At 31.4% G+C, this 18,403-nt stretch overlaps 1 protein-coding gene across 1 annotated transcript in view; it reads right to left on the bottom strand.

The window, feature by feature from the left end:
* Positions 1-6,512: 6,512 nt before the first annotated feature.
* The window catches only part of LOC129966007 (dual specificity protein phosphatase 1-like), a 33,243-nt gene continuing 21,352 nt past the window's right edge, over positions 6,513-18,403 (bottom strand). The window contains exons 2-3 of the mRNA XM_056080337.1: positions 17,383-17,712; positions 6,513-8,266 (exon numbers count right to left, since the gene is read on the bottom strand). Coding sequence (XP_055936312.1) covers positions 7,806-8,266; positions 17,383-17,712 — 791 coding nt within the window. The 3' untranslated portion in view covers positions 6,513-7,805. The remainder of the gene's footprint in view (positions 8,267-17,382; positions 17,713-18,403) is intronic.

The raw sequence follows: 18,403 nt of genomic DNA, 5'->3' as shown, positions 1-18,403 counted from the left end.
TTAATTGATTTCCTCCATCATTCTTCCAAATGCTATCTTGAAGTAAAAGATACGTGAAATGCTTCAATAATTCAGTAACTGTATAATTTAAAAAACGAATAAGTAAGTAAAGTAAGATTACAACGAAATTCAGAAGATAGACGAACTACACATTTATATATATTTAATAATGCTATGTTTGACATGGAAAATTAAATATATATATATATATTCTCCATTAAAAAGATTCATGCACAAAATGAGCCGAACATATGTATAGTGATTAAGATTCATTGTCTGACAATTTGGCAGGAATCATGGACATGAAATATTTAAACGATTTAACTGAAATTAAGACTGAACTTTAGATAAATATTACTATAGCCAATGTAGAATTATTTTAGGATAATTTCTTGCAAAGCATAATAACGGCAACTTTTTATTGCAATCATTTGTTCATATTTTCTGGCGAGTTTTCGGACGATATGTATGATTTTGACATGCTTAGTGAAAAATCATACATTAAGTCTTAAATATAACCAATATTTCCGGTAAACTAGCTGGTCGCTGGCCTCCAAACCAAATCGTTTCACAGTATTGTTTACAGGTCATCATGACTAGTAGACTATACTGTAAAACAGTTATTGTCAATTATCTTGATTTTAATTTCGGCTACTTGGTTTCCTTGGCAACGTGATCCTGAACTAGATTTTAGCCAGTCCTGAGTTAAAGCTAGTATGCTCATGACGTGTTAATTCAAACATTTATTTATTTGCAGAGTTTTACTTAACTGCCATTTGATATAAAAAAAAGTAATTCCATGTATTATAATTGAACATTGCGATGCAGAATTCCGTATCCTTGAACTGTAACGGCATTGAACGTTGTCTTTTATACAATGCCAAGCAGTAAATACAACTTTTACGGCAGAATTCTGCTACAATAAAAATTTTTTAATGTAGTACAAAATTCACATTTAAAATATTGGATCAATTAAATAATAATATTTCGGTTGATTGTGAATGTAATAAATTGAATCAGATGCCAGGCTTCAAATAGCATTTTGTATTTAACTGATTCTGTTTCTGTTTGAAAACACGGAATGGGAATGTCACAAAACTCTGTGTGTCCTAACTAGCATTTATTTCTAGTTTATTCGGAACTAGTTCACTTTAAATGAACTTCCTTCTCCGTCGTTTCCCTCAAGAATTTTTTCTTCTCCGGAAAACTTCTTCCCTTTTTTTACTTTTAGATCTTCCGCGTTTTTTGCCGCCACCAGAAGACCTTTTACATCTTCTACATTCAGACATTACTCCAGTTTCACTAAGAGTTTTCAAGACATTTTGATCCCTGGACATTTTTATTATTAGCTTGATGATTGTATTCAAAGTCTGGAAATCAATTCCATCCTGGATAGCGAGATATTTTTAAAGTTATTCGCGTGGAAGCCATTAACTTTTCATGCAGATATAAGATAAATTGCAAACTGGTGTTTCCGTTTCACGTTGGTTGTTGTTGAAGAAGAAAAGGGAAAAAAGGACTTGCAGAATTTTATTCATATTATCTTAAAGTAAATGTCTACTTTAGATTAAATTTAGGAATTTGGTTTTCAAAATTTAAAAAAATAATGTCATTCATAAAAAAAACAAAAACAACTTTGGATTAAAATCACTTTGAAGAAATTCGGTACGTCGTTGTTGTTGTTTCTTATGGCACTTGCCATGGACAAGTTCGCTGTTACGAAGACAACGTTTTAAGCCGGTGGGGGAGCGTCTCTTGTTTTTATAGTAGCACCAACTAGGGCCAAGAGTACGACTTTGCCACTCACGCATCATTCATTCGCTTGCACAACCCCTTTTTACAGGAGGGCACATTCACAGATAGAACAACCATGCCCAAACCGGGACTCGAACCCAGGACACTCAGATCACGTTGAAGACGCGCTACCCCTATACCAGGACGCCGGCCTGTACGTTGTACATCGCGTTTAGTGCTATTGCACATTTTTGGATTCGGTTTATTAAATCGTTGCTTATTAATATGTTTGAAATCAATCAGTGAAGCAGAGTAATCTTAAAAGATATTTATGATAATTGAAATTTTAATGCAGAAAAATTTATTTTTGATTTTTTAAAAAAAGAATCGTTTACCACTTACACTTTTAATTTTCTGCAATGATTATAAACTCTTTTTATCCTTTTATAATTTTACAAAAAAATATTATTAATTTTTTTTTTAACAGAATGCCTTTAAAAGGGAAATATTAGTCGCTTTAGAATATTTATCCTCGATTTGAGTTAATATAAGATTAAAAATATGTGCCTTTCAAAGTTTAAAAGAAAAAAAAAATTTATAAATGTGCGCTTTTAATATTTTTTTTTTAACCACGGAAAAGCCAACCTCCTAGCCTCTTTAGGAGGTGTTGGAAAAGTGAGTATTTGGTAATTTTATATAAGACGCTCAATAACTCGAGCATTATTAAAATTTTGCCTTGAATTGACTAAACATGAATTGAAAAAAAGGAACATTTAACATTTTACACTGAATGGAATTGCATTAAATAACACGATTGATACAAACGATGCTACCTAACAGAAAATAAGAAATGCATGAATGTTTACAGTTGGCCAGTCCTTTATACAATGCATCAATGAAAATGGGATTGATTTCAGAGACATTATTCCATATGATGGTATTTCAATATTTATCTTGTAGATAGTTAAATATATACAAACACATTCATATACGTATATTAGGAAAAATATGATATAATATGGTAATCCGAAGAATGAAAGCTGGGGCAGTAAAATAAGTACCATCTAAAAGTAAAGAATTAAAATTTGATTCCTTATATTAGTACCACTTGGTAGTGAGTTTGAGACATAATAGACCTCAAGATTAATAAGTAAAAATTATAAAATAAAAAAATTATCCTCTTTTATACACCAATAAAAGAATATTTAAAAAAATGTTTTTAATTGAATTTATTCAACATAGATTTAGATATAATAAAAATCAAAATTTTAAAATATTTCCAAAGTTTTGTATAATCTATATATTTAAAGATAATAAAGAAAGTAAATGAACCAGTCGTTCAGGCCTATACACTATTCCAACTATGTATCGAGTACGTACTGTAATCTTCCAAGAAATTCAAATTCAAGATTTTCATGAATCTCCATGTCTTAAATCTCCCCAAATTCGAAAGATGCACTTTTGAAATTATGTCTGTCTGTCTATGACAAAGATATCTCAAAACATTTTGATCTAGACAGATGAAATTTGGTATAAGATCCATACACTCAATTGACTTCCATTAAATTTTGTGCGAAATACAGGCAAAAAAAGTTGCCTGAATATAAGTTAACACGATAGCGATAAAATGAGGAGAGCTAGACAGATAAAATTCGATGCACAGATTTCATATCTATATTGTAGACACCTATAAAATTTGAAAACAAATACATTAAGGGATTGACTTTCAGCTTATCTGTTCTTTTACAATCATGAGACTTAAAAATAAGAAATTTAGTATTTGATCTTGAGATTACAATTGTAGTTCTGAGTCATATTTTGGTTTCAATCGGATGGAAACAATGAGTCTAAAAAAACAAAACCGATTTTCGGATATATATTCTAAATGCCAAGAATTGTCGTAGATACTTTTATTTGTTGAACTTGTAAATAAAGTATCTACGACAGGTGCAGTAAAAATGCTAGATTCATTCCAAAGATTTATATTTCGTAATTATAGTTCGCCAATGCCAATTTTCGGCCTTACCCAAAGTCCACAAATACACATTTATTAGAGAGTATATGAGATAGAGTTTTGGGGACACAGTCGCGAAATAACATTTGAAAATTTCTTAAATTTATAATTCATTACAATAAATATTAATATAACAAATAAATAATGAGATCTTGAAATAATTTTTCCTCAAATTCAATATAAGTAGAATCAAATTCAACTAAGCTAATAGATAATTGTCTGAAAATATTAATGTATTATAATAAAGAAAACCGAAGTGTAGAAAATTTTAGAACTCTAGTATATCAGAAATCGACTGTAAAATTCTATCTTTACAATTCTTTTCTATCTTTATTTTGTCTCTACAAATAATAAAAATGAAAGTATATGTATTGATGGGCTAGGTGATAGACTGTTAGACCTAGAGTGTCCAAATTTGGTACAGATATAATCTGGAAGGTATGAATGTATGTAAACCATCTAAACATATGCGATCTCTTTTTGTGCTGCCATCTATGATCAACAACAGAAAGTTTGCATGAAAATGAAAATTCCATTCTGACTGAATATTCAGATTTAAATTCTTATGAAATCTTTGAAAATGCCAAATATTGAGGCAATCAAATGAAGCAAATATATGAATATACATTTTTTCCCCCTATAGAGTGTCTAAATTTTAAAATAATTTCGATTATGAATTAAAAAAATAAATGCTACATTTTTTTTTGCAGGTTAGCTCAAATATATATATATAATGTAATGCAGAAATCTTCATACAAATTTCACAACTCAATTTAATTCAAGGTGCTACTGTATTTGAGCAGAAGAGAAATAATGCTCAACACTTTTTCTTCTTTTGCTACTTTATATATATAAAGTAATAATATATGTGCCACAGAAACTGATTTTATTACTTACTGTGAAATAGTACCAATCAAATCTAAAATAATACATTTTTGCAGCTGCGCTTATTGAATGTTTCCTTAATTAATGGAGCAGCAAAATATCATTAGAAATGCTGGTCGTGTAATCGTTCATTCAGAATGAAAAAAGATATAAAAGAAATCAAGAGATAAGTGTCTAACAGAATATTTAATCCCACACGAAAATAAGATTAATCATCACCAGGCGAGTAATTACTAGGACTTGTCGATTCCATTGATTTCATTTTACTGGTTTTTCATATTTACCAGAACACTGTTTTACCAGTGATACTTTAAAATAAGTGGAAAATCCAATTTTTGGTTTATTCGCATTTAATTAGGCTTAGAATAAAATATCAAATATGGCAGTCAAGAGTATAAGTACTTTTAATATTATGATGAAATTCAAATGTATCCATTATAACATTCAATCGCGTGCTTTTGCCCATGTTAAAATTAATATTTTATTTTCTTTGGACATTACTTTTGAAATAAGGTCCCACCCTCCATTTTTAATTTGCAGTATACGCAATTTTTAAATTGCACCTACAGTAATTAGAAGCATATTGATTCATGTTTCCAATCCCATGCAATAAAATTTTCATCAAAATTAATGAAATTTTAATCAACTATGTAATACACAGACATATCCTTTTGTCTCAATCGAAATTCCGAATTATGTATGTTTATTATAAAATGTAATGACTTTTCAAAATTAATTTGCTCATTAAATTAAATTGTAAGAAAAAGAAAACCTATTAATTTAACAAAAGAGCAGTTATATGGTTTATTAACCAATCTGTAATGTGTTTTATTTATTTTCTTTTTAAGAATCGCATATACCTCTATGTGAATTTACAAATTTATTCTGCAAGGTTACAATAAATCAACTTTAATCTACACTCTTCAAATAAAAATTAATGCACCAAGGATATTGTATAAAAATCCCTTTTCCTAATGAATTCACTTTTTTTTTTTTTTTTGAAAATTAATATTTCCAGGTAACAACGAATCGCTTTTGCTGATTGTTTAAAAACAACTTGTATCGAGATATTTCATGAAATTCAATTAAAATTTGAGAAAAAAAAAAAAAGATGGTCCCGCTTATGAAATTTTATTTCAATATAATCCTTATCGTTTAATTTTGCTGGCTCCTAATTCAAATTGCTTGGATGCTAAAAGATCACGGCTGCAAAAATTCCGTTGAAACTTTTCACACTGAGAATGGCAACACATTTACTTTTAAAAAAGAACTTTAATTGAAATCTGCAAGAAATGCCCAAGTAAACGAACAAAATAACCGACTATATGTTCAGTGATATTTTAAAACAGTATCAAATATTAAACAAACAATTTTAAAACAGTATCAAAAAGTTGCATTAGTTTATAAGCCGATTCCATTTTTTTTTATTTCTATTAACCTGTTTTCTTGGCAATTATTTAAATATTCGATTATCTGAATCTGGGCCCAATTATTCCGAACAATCGAATTTCTACTTATCTAAATTAAAGAATATTTGTTTCATTCCAGTATTTTAAAAGCAAAGTTTCTCGAAATATATGTTAAATAAATAAATCTTAACACCCCCCCCCCCCCAAAAAAAAACTATACTATTGGAAACTTTTTCCTCCTTATATTCGCTCAAGACATAGATTAAGTTATAAATTAAGAAAAGAATGCAAATATTTTCTAGACTAACAATTTTTTCGAAATTAAATAAGTTTTTATTAGAATTTTAAATCACAATTCTCCGAAATAAAGATCTTTATTTAAAGTTGAATATCAATATTATCAGCATGATGCTTTCTTGTGTTTGTGTAAAAAACAAGATAAATACAATTTTACAATAATTAGACAGAAATCAATACATACATAACTGATATTTATTAATATGCATTTTTCCATAGATATTCAATCGTGTGCAAATGGCTAATTTCCAAGTGTTGACTAGATACACATGACACAACAGATGCAATACTTCTAGAGTTACACAAACTAGAATATGAACACAGAGTCATATAATAATAGCATTCACAATTGACAAAGTTATTAAAAACCCAATTCTCTAGAAAATGTAAAACATTCTCATTGTCAAAATGAATTCGCGGTCACAAATTTCATACGGGGGCAAAAGATATTTATAAAATTTGAACAATCCAATTTAAAAAAAAAGTAGAGCTATTGCTGTAGGATATCAATATTAGAATGTGCGATTATCAGTACTTTAAAAACATTAAGTCTCGAAATTTGAGCAGATTCAGAAAAGCTCGTTTCTTTACTTTTTTCAGTTATTAAAAAAATGGCTATAACAAAATAACCACGCCAAAACAGTTTTTTTTTTGTCTGTTATAAAACGCCACCCACATTGTGGACACTGTTACCACAGTAACTAGCGCCTATAACAGTTATTTCCAAAAAAATTAAAAATTTTGATTAAAAACCTATTGAACCATTCGATGGTATTTCATAAAAACAACTGCTCAATGTTTTCGATTTAAATTAAGAGAACTAAAATTAGTATGGAAAAGAGCTCTTTTGAAATTTAAAAGCACTGACAATAAATAACATTAAGCTCGTACATTTATACTAAGTCATCTACTTTTTAATTGTAAACAAGTCATTAATAAATGTCAATTGAATCAAGCAGCTCATTTCAATTGTACATGCAGATAGCTTAACAATGTCACTTATATAAAAATTGAATATGATAAAGATTTTGAAATGTGACAAAAGCTCTTGAAATATTCATATATATATTTTTTTGTTTGTGTGTTTGAAGGCACAAATCTTAAATTTCCGATAATGTTAGTTTAGACAAATAATATTTATATATATATACTCTACTGCACTGACTAGTTGCAGGACTAGTGCAAATATGATTCATATTCATATACTTCAACTATGTACATTTTAATTTTATCATAAATGATATAAGATCTATTGCAGAACATAAAAAAAAAGTCTTAATATTCTAAAAAGACAATTTTTTCAAAAACGTTCAATTTTCAGTGAAAATGAAATGATTATATGCAAAACGCCACCACATAACACCATTAAAATGATTTCTTTACAAAGATATTTTAGTTTTAACAAGTGCGCGTTGGACCAGAGATTACAAGTACGATTCTCCCGAGGAGTGGGATCAATCCGCAGGTCACGTCAAACATGGCGACAGACTCAGTTTGTGACATGGATCCACTATGGAGGCAGTGACATATTCATTCTCGGACACTGCCGTAGATGATGACACCGTCTCCTCCGGAGGATTGGGTATAGGCCTGAAATCGAACACATTTCTCTGACTGGCGCTGCTGGAAGGGGTGAGAGTGTCAGGATCGGGGGTGGACGCATCCACGGCCAACAGAGGGGAGCCGGGCGACGGTTGGTGGTATCGAGATCCAGAAGATGAGAAGATTTGGTTTTCAAAAGATAGCAATTGTCCCATGAAGCTGAAATTGGGAGAGACGATCTTTCGGCGGGACTTGACGTATTTGTAGGCCTCTTCCATCCTGAGTCGCTTGGTGGCCATCAGATAGGCGATGCAGATGGTGGCGGATCGGCTGATTCCAGCCTGGCAGTGGACCAGCACTTTACCATTTTGTGCCTTTACTTGATCTAAAAACAAATTTTTTTTTTTTTGTAAGATTTTGAAAATGCATAACAGATAAATTATAATGACAAATGGGAAAAGTCATGTAAAATACATTTAGGATTTTTGCTAGAATACCCAATTTAAATCATCAATATTAAGAACATTCTTTAATATGAACTGTTATTTATCAATGAAATTGTCCAACAACTTACACGGATTTTTAATACATTGCCATTTAAATATTTGAATTTTTTTTATTTGTTATATTTTACAAAAATATATTACTATAAAACGAACTGTGGTGTGTGTTGAAATTACAGTTTACGAAACAAATAAAAAATTAATATAATACTGTCAACTTAATACAAATTACCAACAACAACAAAAAGTCAGAATGTGTACAAAGTTTTACTTTCAGTCAGTCATTTATTTATTTAGAAACTGCATTTCTTTTGTAAATAAACAAGAAAAGGGCTCTTTAACAACAAGGAGGGCACGTTCCGACGTAATGGACCAGGAAAAGTTCACTCTGACATTGGAACCGGGCGGCGGGTATTCACGTAATGAATTGAAACTTTATTGCTTCGGTGCGCTATTTTCCCCCTCCGCGCGACATTGGAGCGGTATTTTTTTTATTACCTTTTTATCCACCGCGCTCTATTTCTTTCCTAGCCCGATTTTTCTTTTATCCGAGGCGGTCCGAACGTACTGGCCTTGGAATCTTCGACCCTCCCCGTCGAACGGGAGGTCGTAAACACTCCGGTCTTTAACAAACAGTTGCTTTTTTAAATAACCGAAAGCCTCTTTCTTCGAAGCGAGGACGCGGTGTTGCCAAAAGAGGAAAGCTAAATACCATTCTTGGCGAAAAAAGGGACGGAAACATCCGAAGATCGTAAACTATATTTTAAGAGTTCCGGTAGTAAAACTGCGGTAACTTCGAAAGATTTGGGGTAGCGATTTTTTCCCAGCCTCTTTAGAATATCTCTTCACAAAGTCCGCTATTGCAGCCGACTATTAGGGAATTCGTACATCGATTTTATATTTTTTCCTAGAAATAAAAGTCAGTCGCATTCGAATGCAGGCTAGAAAGTGAATGAAGATAGAAATATTTCTATAAGATTTGAAATTTAATGCGATCAGCAGAAACCTACGTTTTTGTTTAAATATAATGGGGAGAAAATTTAATTCTACCTTGAAAATATAAATAAAGAACTTGATTTCCAACATCTGATGCATTAGTTTTCTTTTTGTTATGCAAATAATTATAATGATCAGCAAGGATTTGAATAAAGGGTTACCGAAACTGTATGTAACATGACTGAATCAGAATTTAGTGAAAAACCCCATTAACAACGGGTAATTGTATTAAATGATGGGAAAATGGATCATGGTTTCCGTTCAAACCAAACACAGGACGACGTGGCATGTATTTAAGTATTGCAATGGCACGTACCAATGCTTCACCAACATTCAAGGTTAGCGAATAAGGAAATACTTCGCATATCTGCATTTGAAGAAAGTCACGTCTAATGATTTACAATTCATAACGCATTTTAAAATCTAACCAAAAATTTATATATATAAAGACCTAGAAACACGGCAATAGAAATACCGATTCCAGGATATTATTTGTCCTAGTAGTAAATGTAAGTAGGTCTAGTAAGAATCAAGGCCTAGTAGTCTAGTAAGAATCAAGGGAAAATAAGATAACTGCAAGAGGCCCAGACATCCGCAATTCTTTGGGTATAACTTATTAGTACCTGTTCCTCCCAGAACATAAAGGTGTAATATTTATAGTAACAGGAAAATCCAAAAACAATGTTTATTAGTCTCATAACAAAAGATTCGATACTAAAAAGAATCGAACATACTTTCTAGAAGCAAAAGTCTGGACATCCTACTGATTTAGACAAGTGAGGCTGTTGGAAGATTTAAAATATCGTACACCAGGCAATTTAAAATTTTGATGTTGCTGTGTTAAGTAGATTTGGAATCAACAAGTGTAAAATAGATTGGAAATTACAATAACAATTAAACATTACATAACGATAAAAGCTAAGCGAAAGCTCCCAAATACAGAATTTTCCAAGTTCTCTTGTTTATCTGAAGAATAGAATAAAATATGCATAATTTCGATAGTTTAACGTTTATTTTGCCATTGAACTAATATGCAAGTCGAAACAGAGTAAGACACATGAAATGAAATGTTTTATTTTTCGGGTAGGGATAATTTGCAAGCAATATAAAATTTTTAATAAGTAGTAAGCAGTTAAAGTAAATGCTCTTCAATTAGTAGACATTTAGCACAATATGCTTGCTTAATTTCTTTCTTCCCTTAATAAATACTCCACTCTTTCGTGAAATAAATATGATCTATACACATTATGATATAAAAATTTCTAACTCAGCAGAAGACAATTGTTTCACATGTTCAGGGGCAAACGATGATCAAGTTTTCGATATTGCACAACAGCATTTACATTTATCTGATCAGAGGCAATGGGATCAAATATAAAGCAGGTTACTGTGCCATTTTGAGTGGGATCATTATCGCGCTATCTGCGGCCGCTATTTACAGCACGTTATGGCAGAGTGCGAGAGGACAATCCAACGTTCAAGCTCACATTGTTTTAAAGATCGTAAATGCAGGTGGCGTGAGATGATATACCGATAATTCTCTCCCCGTGTCAAACAGATTGCCGATTATCTTTTGCGTAGAATGTACAGATTGGTTTTAATGCCTATAGGGATATTGAGTTGCCATTTTTAAGTCCTTAGTGATCGTGATGTAAAACAGAGAGATCACTAGCAAATGTCTGCATAGGGAAGATCGAATTCAAGTACAGATATTCGATTACAAATATCAGATATTTTATACTCAGTGTTAACTGAGTTTATTATTTATGTTTAGATCTATTTTATTCGATAAATAGATCTAAAATAGTGAACCTTCAAAATTCGTTAATAATACACAGTGCATGCATTATTTTAACATAAAAATATCTAATGAATTATATTTATTAAGATACTGAAATGTTTTCAATAAATTAACGCGTAAATTAATATTACTGCCAATTATCTACTTCCAGTTCCACTTTTATTCAAAAACTCAAGTGTGTCCGTTTCTGAACGCACATTGATAACCATAAATAATAAATCATAATGTGAAAGAAAAAAGTTAACATTACTTTTGGTGGGTAAGTTTTTTTTTTTTTTACATTTGAATGTGGCGGGTGATGAAGTTCAGTGTATTACTTGAAGAGATAGTTTCTATTGTCGAGTTCCCTATAAAGGAGTGATCTATCTAATTGTTTAAAAATTACTTCTCATATGTTGTCAGGTAAGTTATCAATGCTTGACATCGTATTTGAAAATTATATTAGATTACAAGTTAGATTTTTGGGAAATACCTGATATTGCCAAAATATATACAAATACAATTTTTTTTGGATTTTCTTATTTTTTTAAGTAACCTATGACTATTTCCTTTTAATAAACGATTTTTATTAATTTTTAATTCAAAACAAATAATCACGTAATATAAACTAGCAGGTGCTAATTTTTTGTTTCACTAAACACAAACAAAGGAGGGGAAATGCAATATAATCGCAGGAAAAATGTATTTCAACCCCTAATAAATGTCGAAGAATACAAACATACCCTTTCATTTTTCAATTCCGGTAACTGAAAATCAATTATTTCAGCACTGATCATAAAAGGAAGCTGATATGAATTCTACACTGAATAAATGAGTGTTTTCGCTACAGGTTATGAATGCATAAGAAGACAGCACATTAATCTGATGCAAAATAATTATTTCATTCGGCAAATTTTATACTATATCTCTGAATAATTGCAATAAACTATATCGGGTGAATTAGCAAAATGCGGCATTTAACACAGATAACTTTCGTTGCATTTTAACAGGAAATAGTCACGCTCGTGGAACCCTTAATGAACTGCTGGATGCACCTCTGATAAAATAGGAACCGGTACTGTTTATGTATTTATTTTTGTCGCAAAGAAGCCACGTGCGCGCGCACAATTTGCATCCTGTGGGAAGTCCCCGGGAGTTCTAAATCAGGGACTTCCGTTAGGTGGAGCCCCTTTTAATAGAAATCCGGGGGTTGGCGCGCGACAATTGATCACACGCGTCAAACCCCCTTCCTCTCTCGCGCTGGCAGGGACAGGTATGCGATACACATGATTTCTCCCCCTCAGAACACAGATGTAATTTCAGGATTCTTAAGAGAACAAGAATTACGGCACATGCACAGGGGCGACAGATTTGATTTGTCATGAACTGATCGATTTTAAGATATTTAATTCTATAAATAAAATACTTTGAAGCTTCATTCTGAATTATATTCTAGACATGACGCTTTCATTTAAAGGGTATTATAAATATAATAAATACCGGATAAGAGATTCATTGTTTCTTGTTTTGAGTAACTATTCAGCATTTTAAAAAAAAATCGAAATTACAATTCAACTACAATACTTGAATTTTGAAATAAGATTTCTAATTCGAGATAAAAATACATTTTGGAATTTATCTATCGCTACACAAAGATTAAAAAAAAGTGGACAAGAAATATAGAAGATTGAGTCACGATATCCAATTTAGACATAAATTGTGTATTCTAGTATAAGTCAAACCAAATGTATAGCGGGGAAGAAAAAAAATCAGTAATGCTAAAGCATTGAATTTGGGAAAACATTTTTTTTTAAACAAATTATTGGAAATAATTTTTAAATTCAGGCTTTTTAAACTATCGAACTCGGATTATCACAAATAGATTATCTAAATATCACCCAAAAGGATATAAAATATCTATATTAAAAATAGATTTAATGTGAAATTTCAATTTAAAAGCGTAACCGCACTCGTCAGCAAAATAATGGTTATATTTATTAAATCAAACCATTTTACCTTACCTACAAGTTTTTCGAGGAGAGGGTAATTTATTAGTTTTCGGCAAACGAACGAATGAAGCATTTCTAAGCTGTCAAATTTATTCAAATATCGATTTTGCTGAATATTAATAACATTATGGGGTGCTTAGTTACACGATTTGAATAACTGGAGAAATTTGGACAACTAAATTTTATTATATAATTAAGTCCACAAACGAGATAATCTTCACAATTTTTTGAACAAAATACACCTTTTCAAATTAGTCATTTTCAACTCGCCAATTTAGGAGTACGGTGGACTATTGGGTACTTTTGAATTATTGATTTAGGGCTATAAAAATTTTTTATGCATATGTATTAAAATATAAATACGTCAAGTTTTTTTTTAAAAAAACTTTTTAAAACGAAATATTTTTTAGAAATTAAAAGATTTTTTAAATTTTAAAATATTCGATGCGATTTAATTTATTTGGAAAACAAACTGTGTATAATTTCGTAATTCCAATTAAATGCCAATTTTTTAGAAATATTTTTATGTACTCTTACTGAATTTGTATACGAATTTTATTTTTTTCTGAACTAAAACTGACTTAACTATCTGAAAATCCTCGAAATACAAAATGGTACCCAATTCTTTAAGTGTTTAACCGAAATCTTAATTATCAATTTTATTTAATTTCCTCAATAATTAAGACACCTGGAGCGTTTAAATGATATCTAAATCTAATTACAATATCATTTTGAGAAAAGTCATTAAAATATACTTTTTCCACCCAGGCCTTTTAAATATTTTATTGAATACAATTTACGACACTTATTTAAACATATATTTGGTAATAAAACGATAAAAAAAATTTTCGCTCATGTTTGCTTATTTCAAAGTTCTACTGTACCCACACTTCGGAATATTTTGCAAAAAAAAAAAACTTTTCCGTATGGTTTCGAGACCGAAATCTGAATTTTTGGGGTACGAACATTCCCCTGAAGTACAATAGTTCAATATTCTTTTGCGCGCGCAGGAAATTCTATTTTGGAATCTCCGCGGCCCGTTTCTAATTCCGAATGCGCACTCACTCCGACTTCCTCGGCGAAACATCTCAGGTGGGGGAGAGGAAAAAAGCTCTAAATCGAGATATCCCGCTACGGAAGTTACTACTACTACTACGGCTGCTGCACGAGAAAAAAAAAATTTCGGCTCCCGTGGAATTCTGCTGTGACGAAATGCTCGGATGATCTTTCCTCTTATTCATTCGAGCAAACGATTTTTGCTCATCGCCGGAAAAAAAATAAATTATAATTAGGATGACGAAAAAGAAACGCATTCGAAAGTGAAGAGTTTAGAACAGGACTAATTTTGATTTCATAATAGAATAATTCATCGAAAATATTTTTAAACATCAATTAATAGTAATTATCAAAGCTTACGGCAATTCGTGAGTTCTAAGCACGGATATAACTATTTTTAGCAGAAAATAAATTATCAATGTGGCGTAGAATAAGACGATTCTAACGTTTCACATATTTAGAATTAACTTAGAATAAATTTAAATATAAATGGAACTGGCAAAAAATTACTAATTACCGAATCATATGGCTTGGAGTTATTTTATGCATTCTTCTTAATCGCTTTAAGAATTCTATCTGAACAAAGAATATTCCACGAAGTGTAAATGAGCGCAAATGGAGATATATGATAATAGAAAGACTTTTTCACTCGAATGCCTGTTTATTTTTAATATATGTTATATTAGGATGCAATGGCAGGATATTATCATGGACCAATACAATAGTATAATTCACTTACATAAATTATGATTACGCAACTCAAGAAATGGCATGGAATAACTGGAACAGGATTTCAACATTTTTCGACAGAAAACAGAGTAATAAAATCGAACTTCTTCAGGTCAGTAACAGAACAACAAATTGGTTTTTAAATATGAAATAATTGCTTTTACATTATTTTAAATATTTCAACCCACATCGAATTTTGAAATATACTTTAATACATAAGCGTTGATTTCAAAAGCAACCTTCCAACATTCCACCAAATAATTTAACATAAAGAGCATTAATTTTTCACTTAATAACCCACTAACATCCTATATCATATTAGAATAAACAGGATTTTCAAAACTCATTAATAAGATTCCATTAACTAGCAATGAAATGTTTCTATACGAAACCCAAGCCAACCAATCAGCAGCTAACCAGCAGGGAAAGCACCAACCTCATTGGTTAACCAGCGGAGGAGCGTCAGTTGACACGAAAGTGCTATGGAAAAAGTCATGAAAGGAAGGGATGTTTGCCTTTCACTAAATCTCTATCCTGCGGAAATCCGCTAGAACATACTTATCCGTTAAATGCATCGGATCAGGGATGATTTGTTTCTTTTTCGCAATCGCATTGTCAACGTTTTCTTTTTTTCATGGTCAAATGCATCGTAACGAACCTGGTGGTCAAACAATGGGGACAGAGCGGTACCAGGTTTATTTTTATTCAAATAAGACGGGATGCGATCGCTGTCCTGATAAGTCTAAGCATATCAATCCTCGGATCGCAGAAATTCTGCAATCAACTTATGCGGCAAAACTAATGAAGGAAAGGAAAACAGATCCTAAATTGACGAGATTGTTGAGATCTGCACAGACCGGATGCCAAATAACTGATGCCTTTCTTAAGAAAGTATTCTGGAAACGTCCTCGATACGGACTTATCCGCAAATAATACTCATTTAGTGAAGACGATTAAGCTTTATAACGAAATCAAATAGACAAAAAACACGCTTTTCAAAAGTATTTATCCAAATGAGATAAATATTTTCGAGAATGCCATGCTTGATTGTCATTGTTAAGATATGTGGCGAACTGACATTTCGAGATTTAAAACTAAGTTAAAATAAGATTTAATTATAGAGAGTAAAACACGTATTAGAAAGTTTTTACTCCAGATGAAAAAATGCACGCTAAACGTTTTTTTTGGGGGGGCGGGGGAGGGGAGGGGGATGACCAGTAATATTTCATATGCTATGCAGAAATATGATTTGATTCTAAAAAAGGGAAAGTAGGCATTTATCATTTTATCATCAGATAAATGTATTGCATAAGCACATACCGACTCAAAAATGGCTGGATGTTTTAATATTATTCTCATGCCATAAAAATCTTTACAAATATGGATATACGTTTATGGGCATTCTGTAGTACAAGCCGTTAGACCTAGAGTACAGATGCCAAAGTATAGTTAGCAAAAGTATAGTTTAGAAGGAAGTGATTTGGGCGATTTCGGAGTTATTTTGTGGAATTTTACTTAAATATTGAGGAAAATTTTGGAGCTGCTCCAGTGATAATTTCGGAAAGTATTAAAGCATTGAAATGATTTCCCATATCATTCATCATTAAGTTCAAAAATCTGTTCAATGATACCAATTTAACAGCGCAAACTTTTCGAATTTTGCCAATTTTATTTTATGCCTGATTTTTAACAACAGATTACTTTGTTGCACTAAATTCAAACTGCTTTCGTTGTTTCTGATAAATTAAACACGTGATTTCCCCTTCGTAAAAAAAAAAAAAAAAAAAAAAAAAAAAACCAAGTAAGAATTATTCTGTTTAACATCCATGTAGTTTACATGACGAACAAGGTGAAGTTACACAACTGCGAAAATTAAATATTGTATATATATATATATTGGACAGTTGCGTTTACAAATATTACGTCATGGAACTTGCTTCCATCAAGATGCTTCATATACATAATAGTATAAGGCTATTAATATGGTTTTGATTCTGTCCGAATTTAATGCTTGAAAATATTTTCCTGGGATAGTCACGAATGCATAAAAATGCTAATTGGAAAATAAATAAATAAAAACAGAGAGATCTGACTAATTTGAATTGTTCTCCAATCTCTTGAATTCCCTGTTTAACAGAGAATTAAAATCTGATTTGGTTTAATTTTTATTTTGGTACCGCCAGCTGCAAATTACTCTATTTTCACTGTGTTAAGAATCGATTGAAGGACTAATAATCCGACAGACTTCGACTCTGAACCATAATGATATAACAAAAGCAGTTGATAGCGGAAATAAAGAGTTTGAAATCGTATCTCCGCTAATATACACTACAGAACTTCAAACCGGTATTTATGTTTTTCAGCAATGTTGGCATAAAAGCAGTGCAGGTATTGATTTAAGAGTGAATGAATGAATGAATGAACTCACCAATGAAGTTGATGGCCTCGTGGAAATGCGCAGCGATATCTTCGCCGCCCGTGTCCCGCACGGGTATGCATTTGTAGAGGAAGGCCTCTTGGAAGAGGTTGGGGCAGAGCTGTGTTACGTTTAACAGGGCGGTCACCCCAAGCTGCTGCAGCTGCTCTTTGCGGGCGGCGTCTCGCGCGCTGCCCAGATAGAGGTGGCTGAGGATCTCCACGGGACCTCCTCCGCCGCCTGACAACGGTCGGGGGCTCTGGCACGGAGAGGCACAAGGACTGTGACAGGGCGTCTGAGTGACCAACTCCGGATATAGGCGGCTGAAGTTCTGAAAGCCACCTAAAAAGGAACAAACGCAATTTTAGATATTTGCTTTCTTTTGGATAGCCAATGGTTTTGATAAATAGCTGCTAAGGGGATGAAATATGAAAGGCTAATATATCAAGATAACAATAATAAAAAAGGCATTGATAATTTAAATTATACAATATTTTATCTTGATCACATGTAGGATAAATACATTTTCTATATGCTATTAAGTCGATCATTTTACATGGCAATAAAAATGATTGATACAAACAGCACTCATTATGCTATTGTTTTTAGTTGCCTTTTTTTAAACGCACATCATAAGTAAAAATGCTATTCGTTCATATTCTACATAAATAGTACAAATAACAGATTTTATAATAATTATCAAAAGTATATAGGTAAAATATAAAATTAAATGAAACAAGAGAAAATCACATGTATTTATGAAAGAAATAATTCCCAGCTAATTTGAGAATTGTTTTTATTGGCAATATATTAAGCATCACACGGAAAAAAATTTAAAAATTAATTAAACATTTAAAATTTGTTCTTTAACATAAAAAAATTACATAGAACAGTAATTTATAACGAAAGCTTTACAATTAGGCAATCTACGTTTGAAGACCCATTATATTTTTAATATCAAATTAACCGCTAAAGAAGATTGAATTAACACAACAGAAAATCTTAATAAGCTCTGTTGTTGGCAAATTCTCAA

Source organism: Argiope bruennichi, chromosome 4 (assembly GCF_947563725.1).
Source record: "Argiope bruennichi chromosome 4, qqArgBrue1.1, whole genome shotgun sequence".
Classification (NCBI taxonomy): Eukaryota; Metazoa; Arthropoda; class Arachnida; order Araneae; family Araneidae; genus Argiope; species Argiope bruennichi.
The sequence above is the reverse complement of the archived record's forward strand: the minus strand, read 5'-3'. Positions and strand labels throughout refer to the sequence as shown.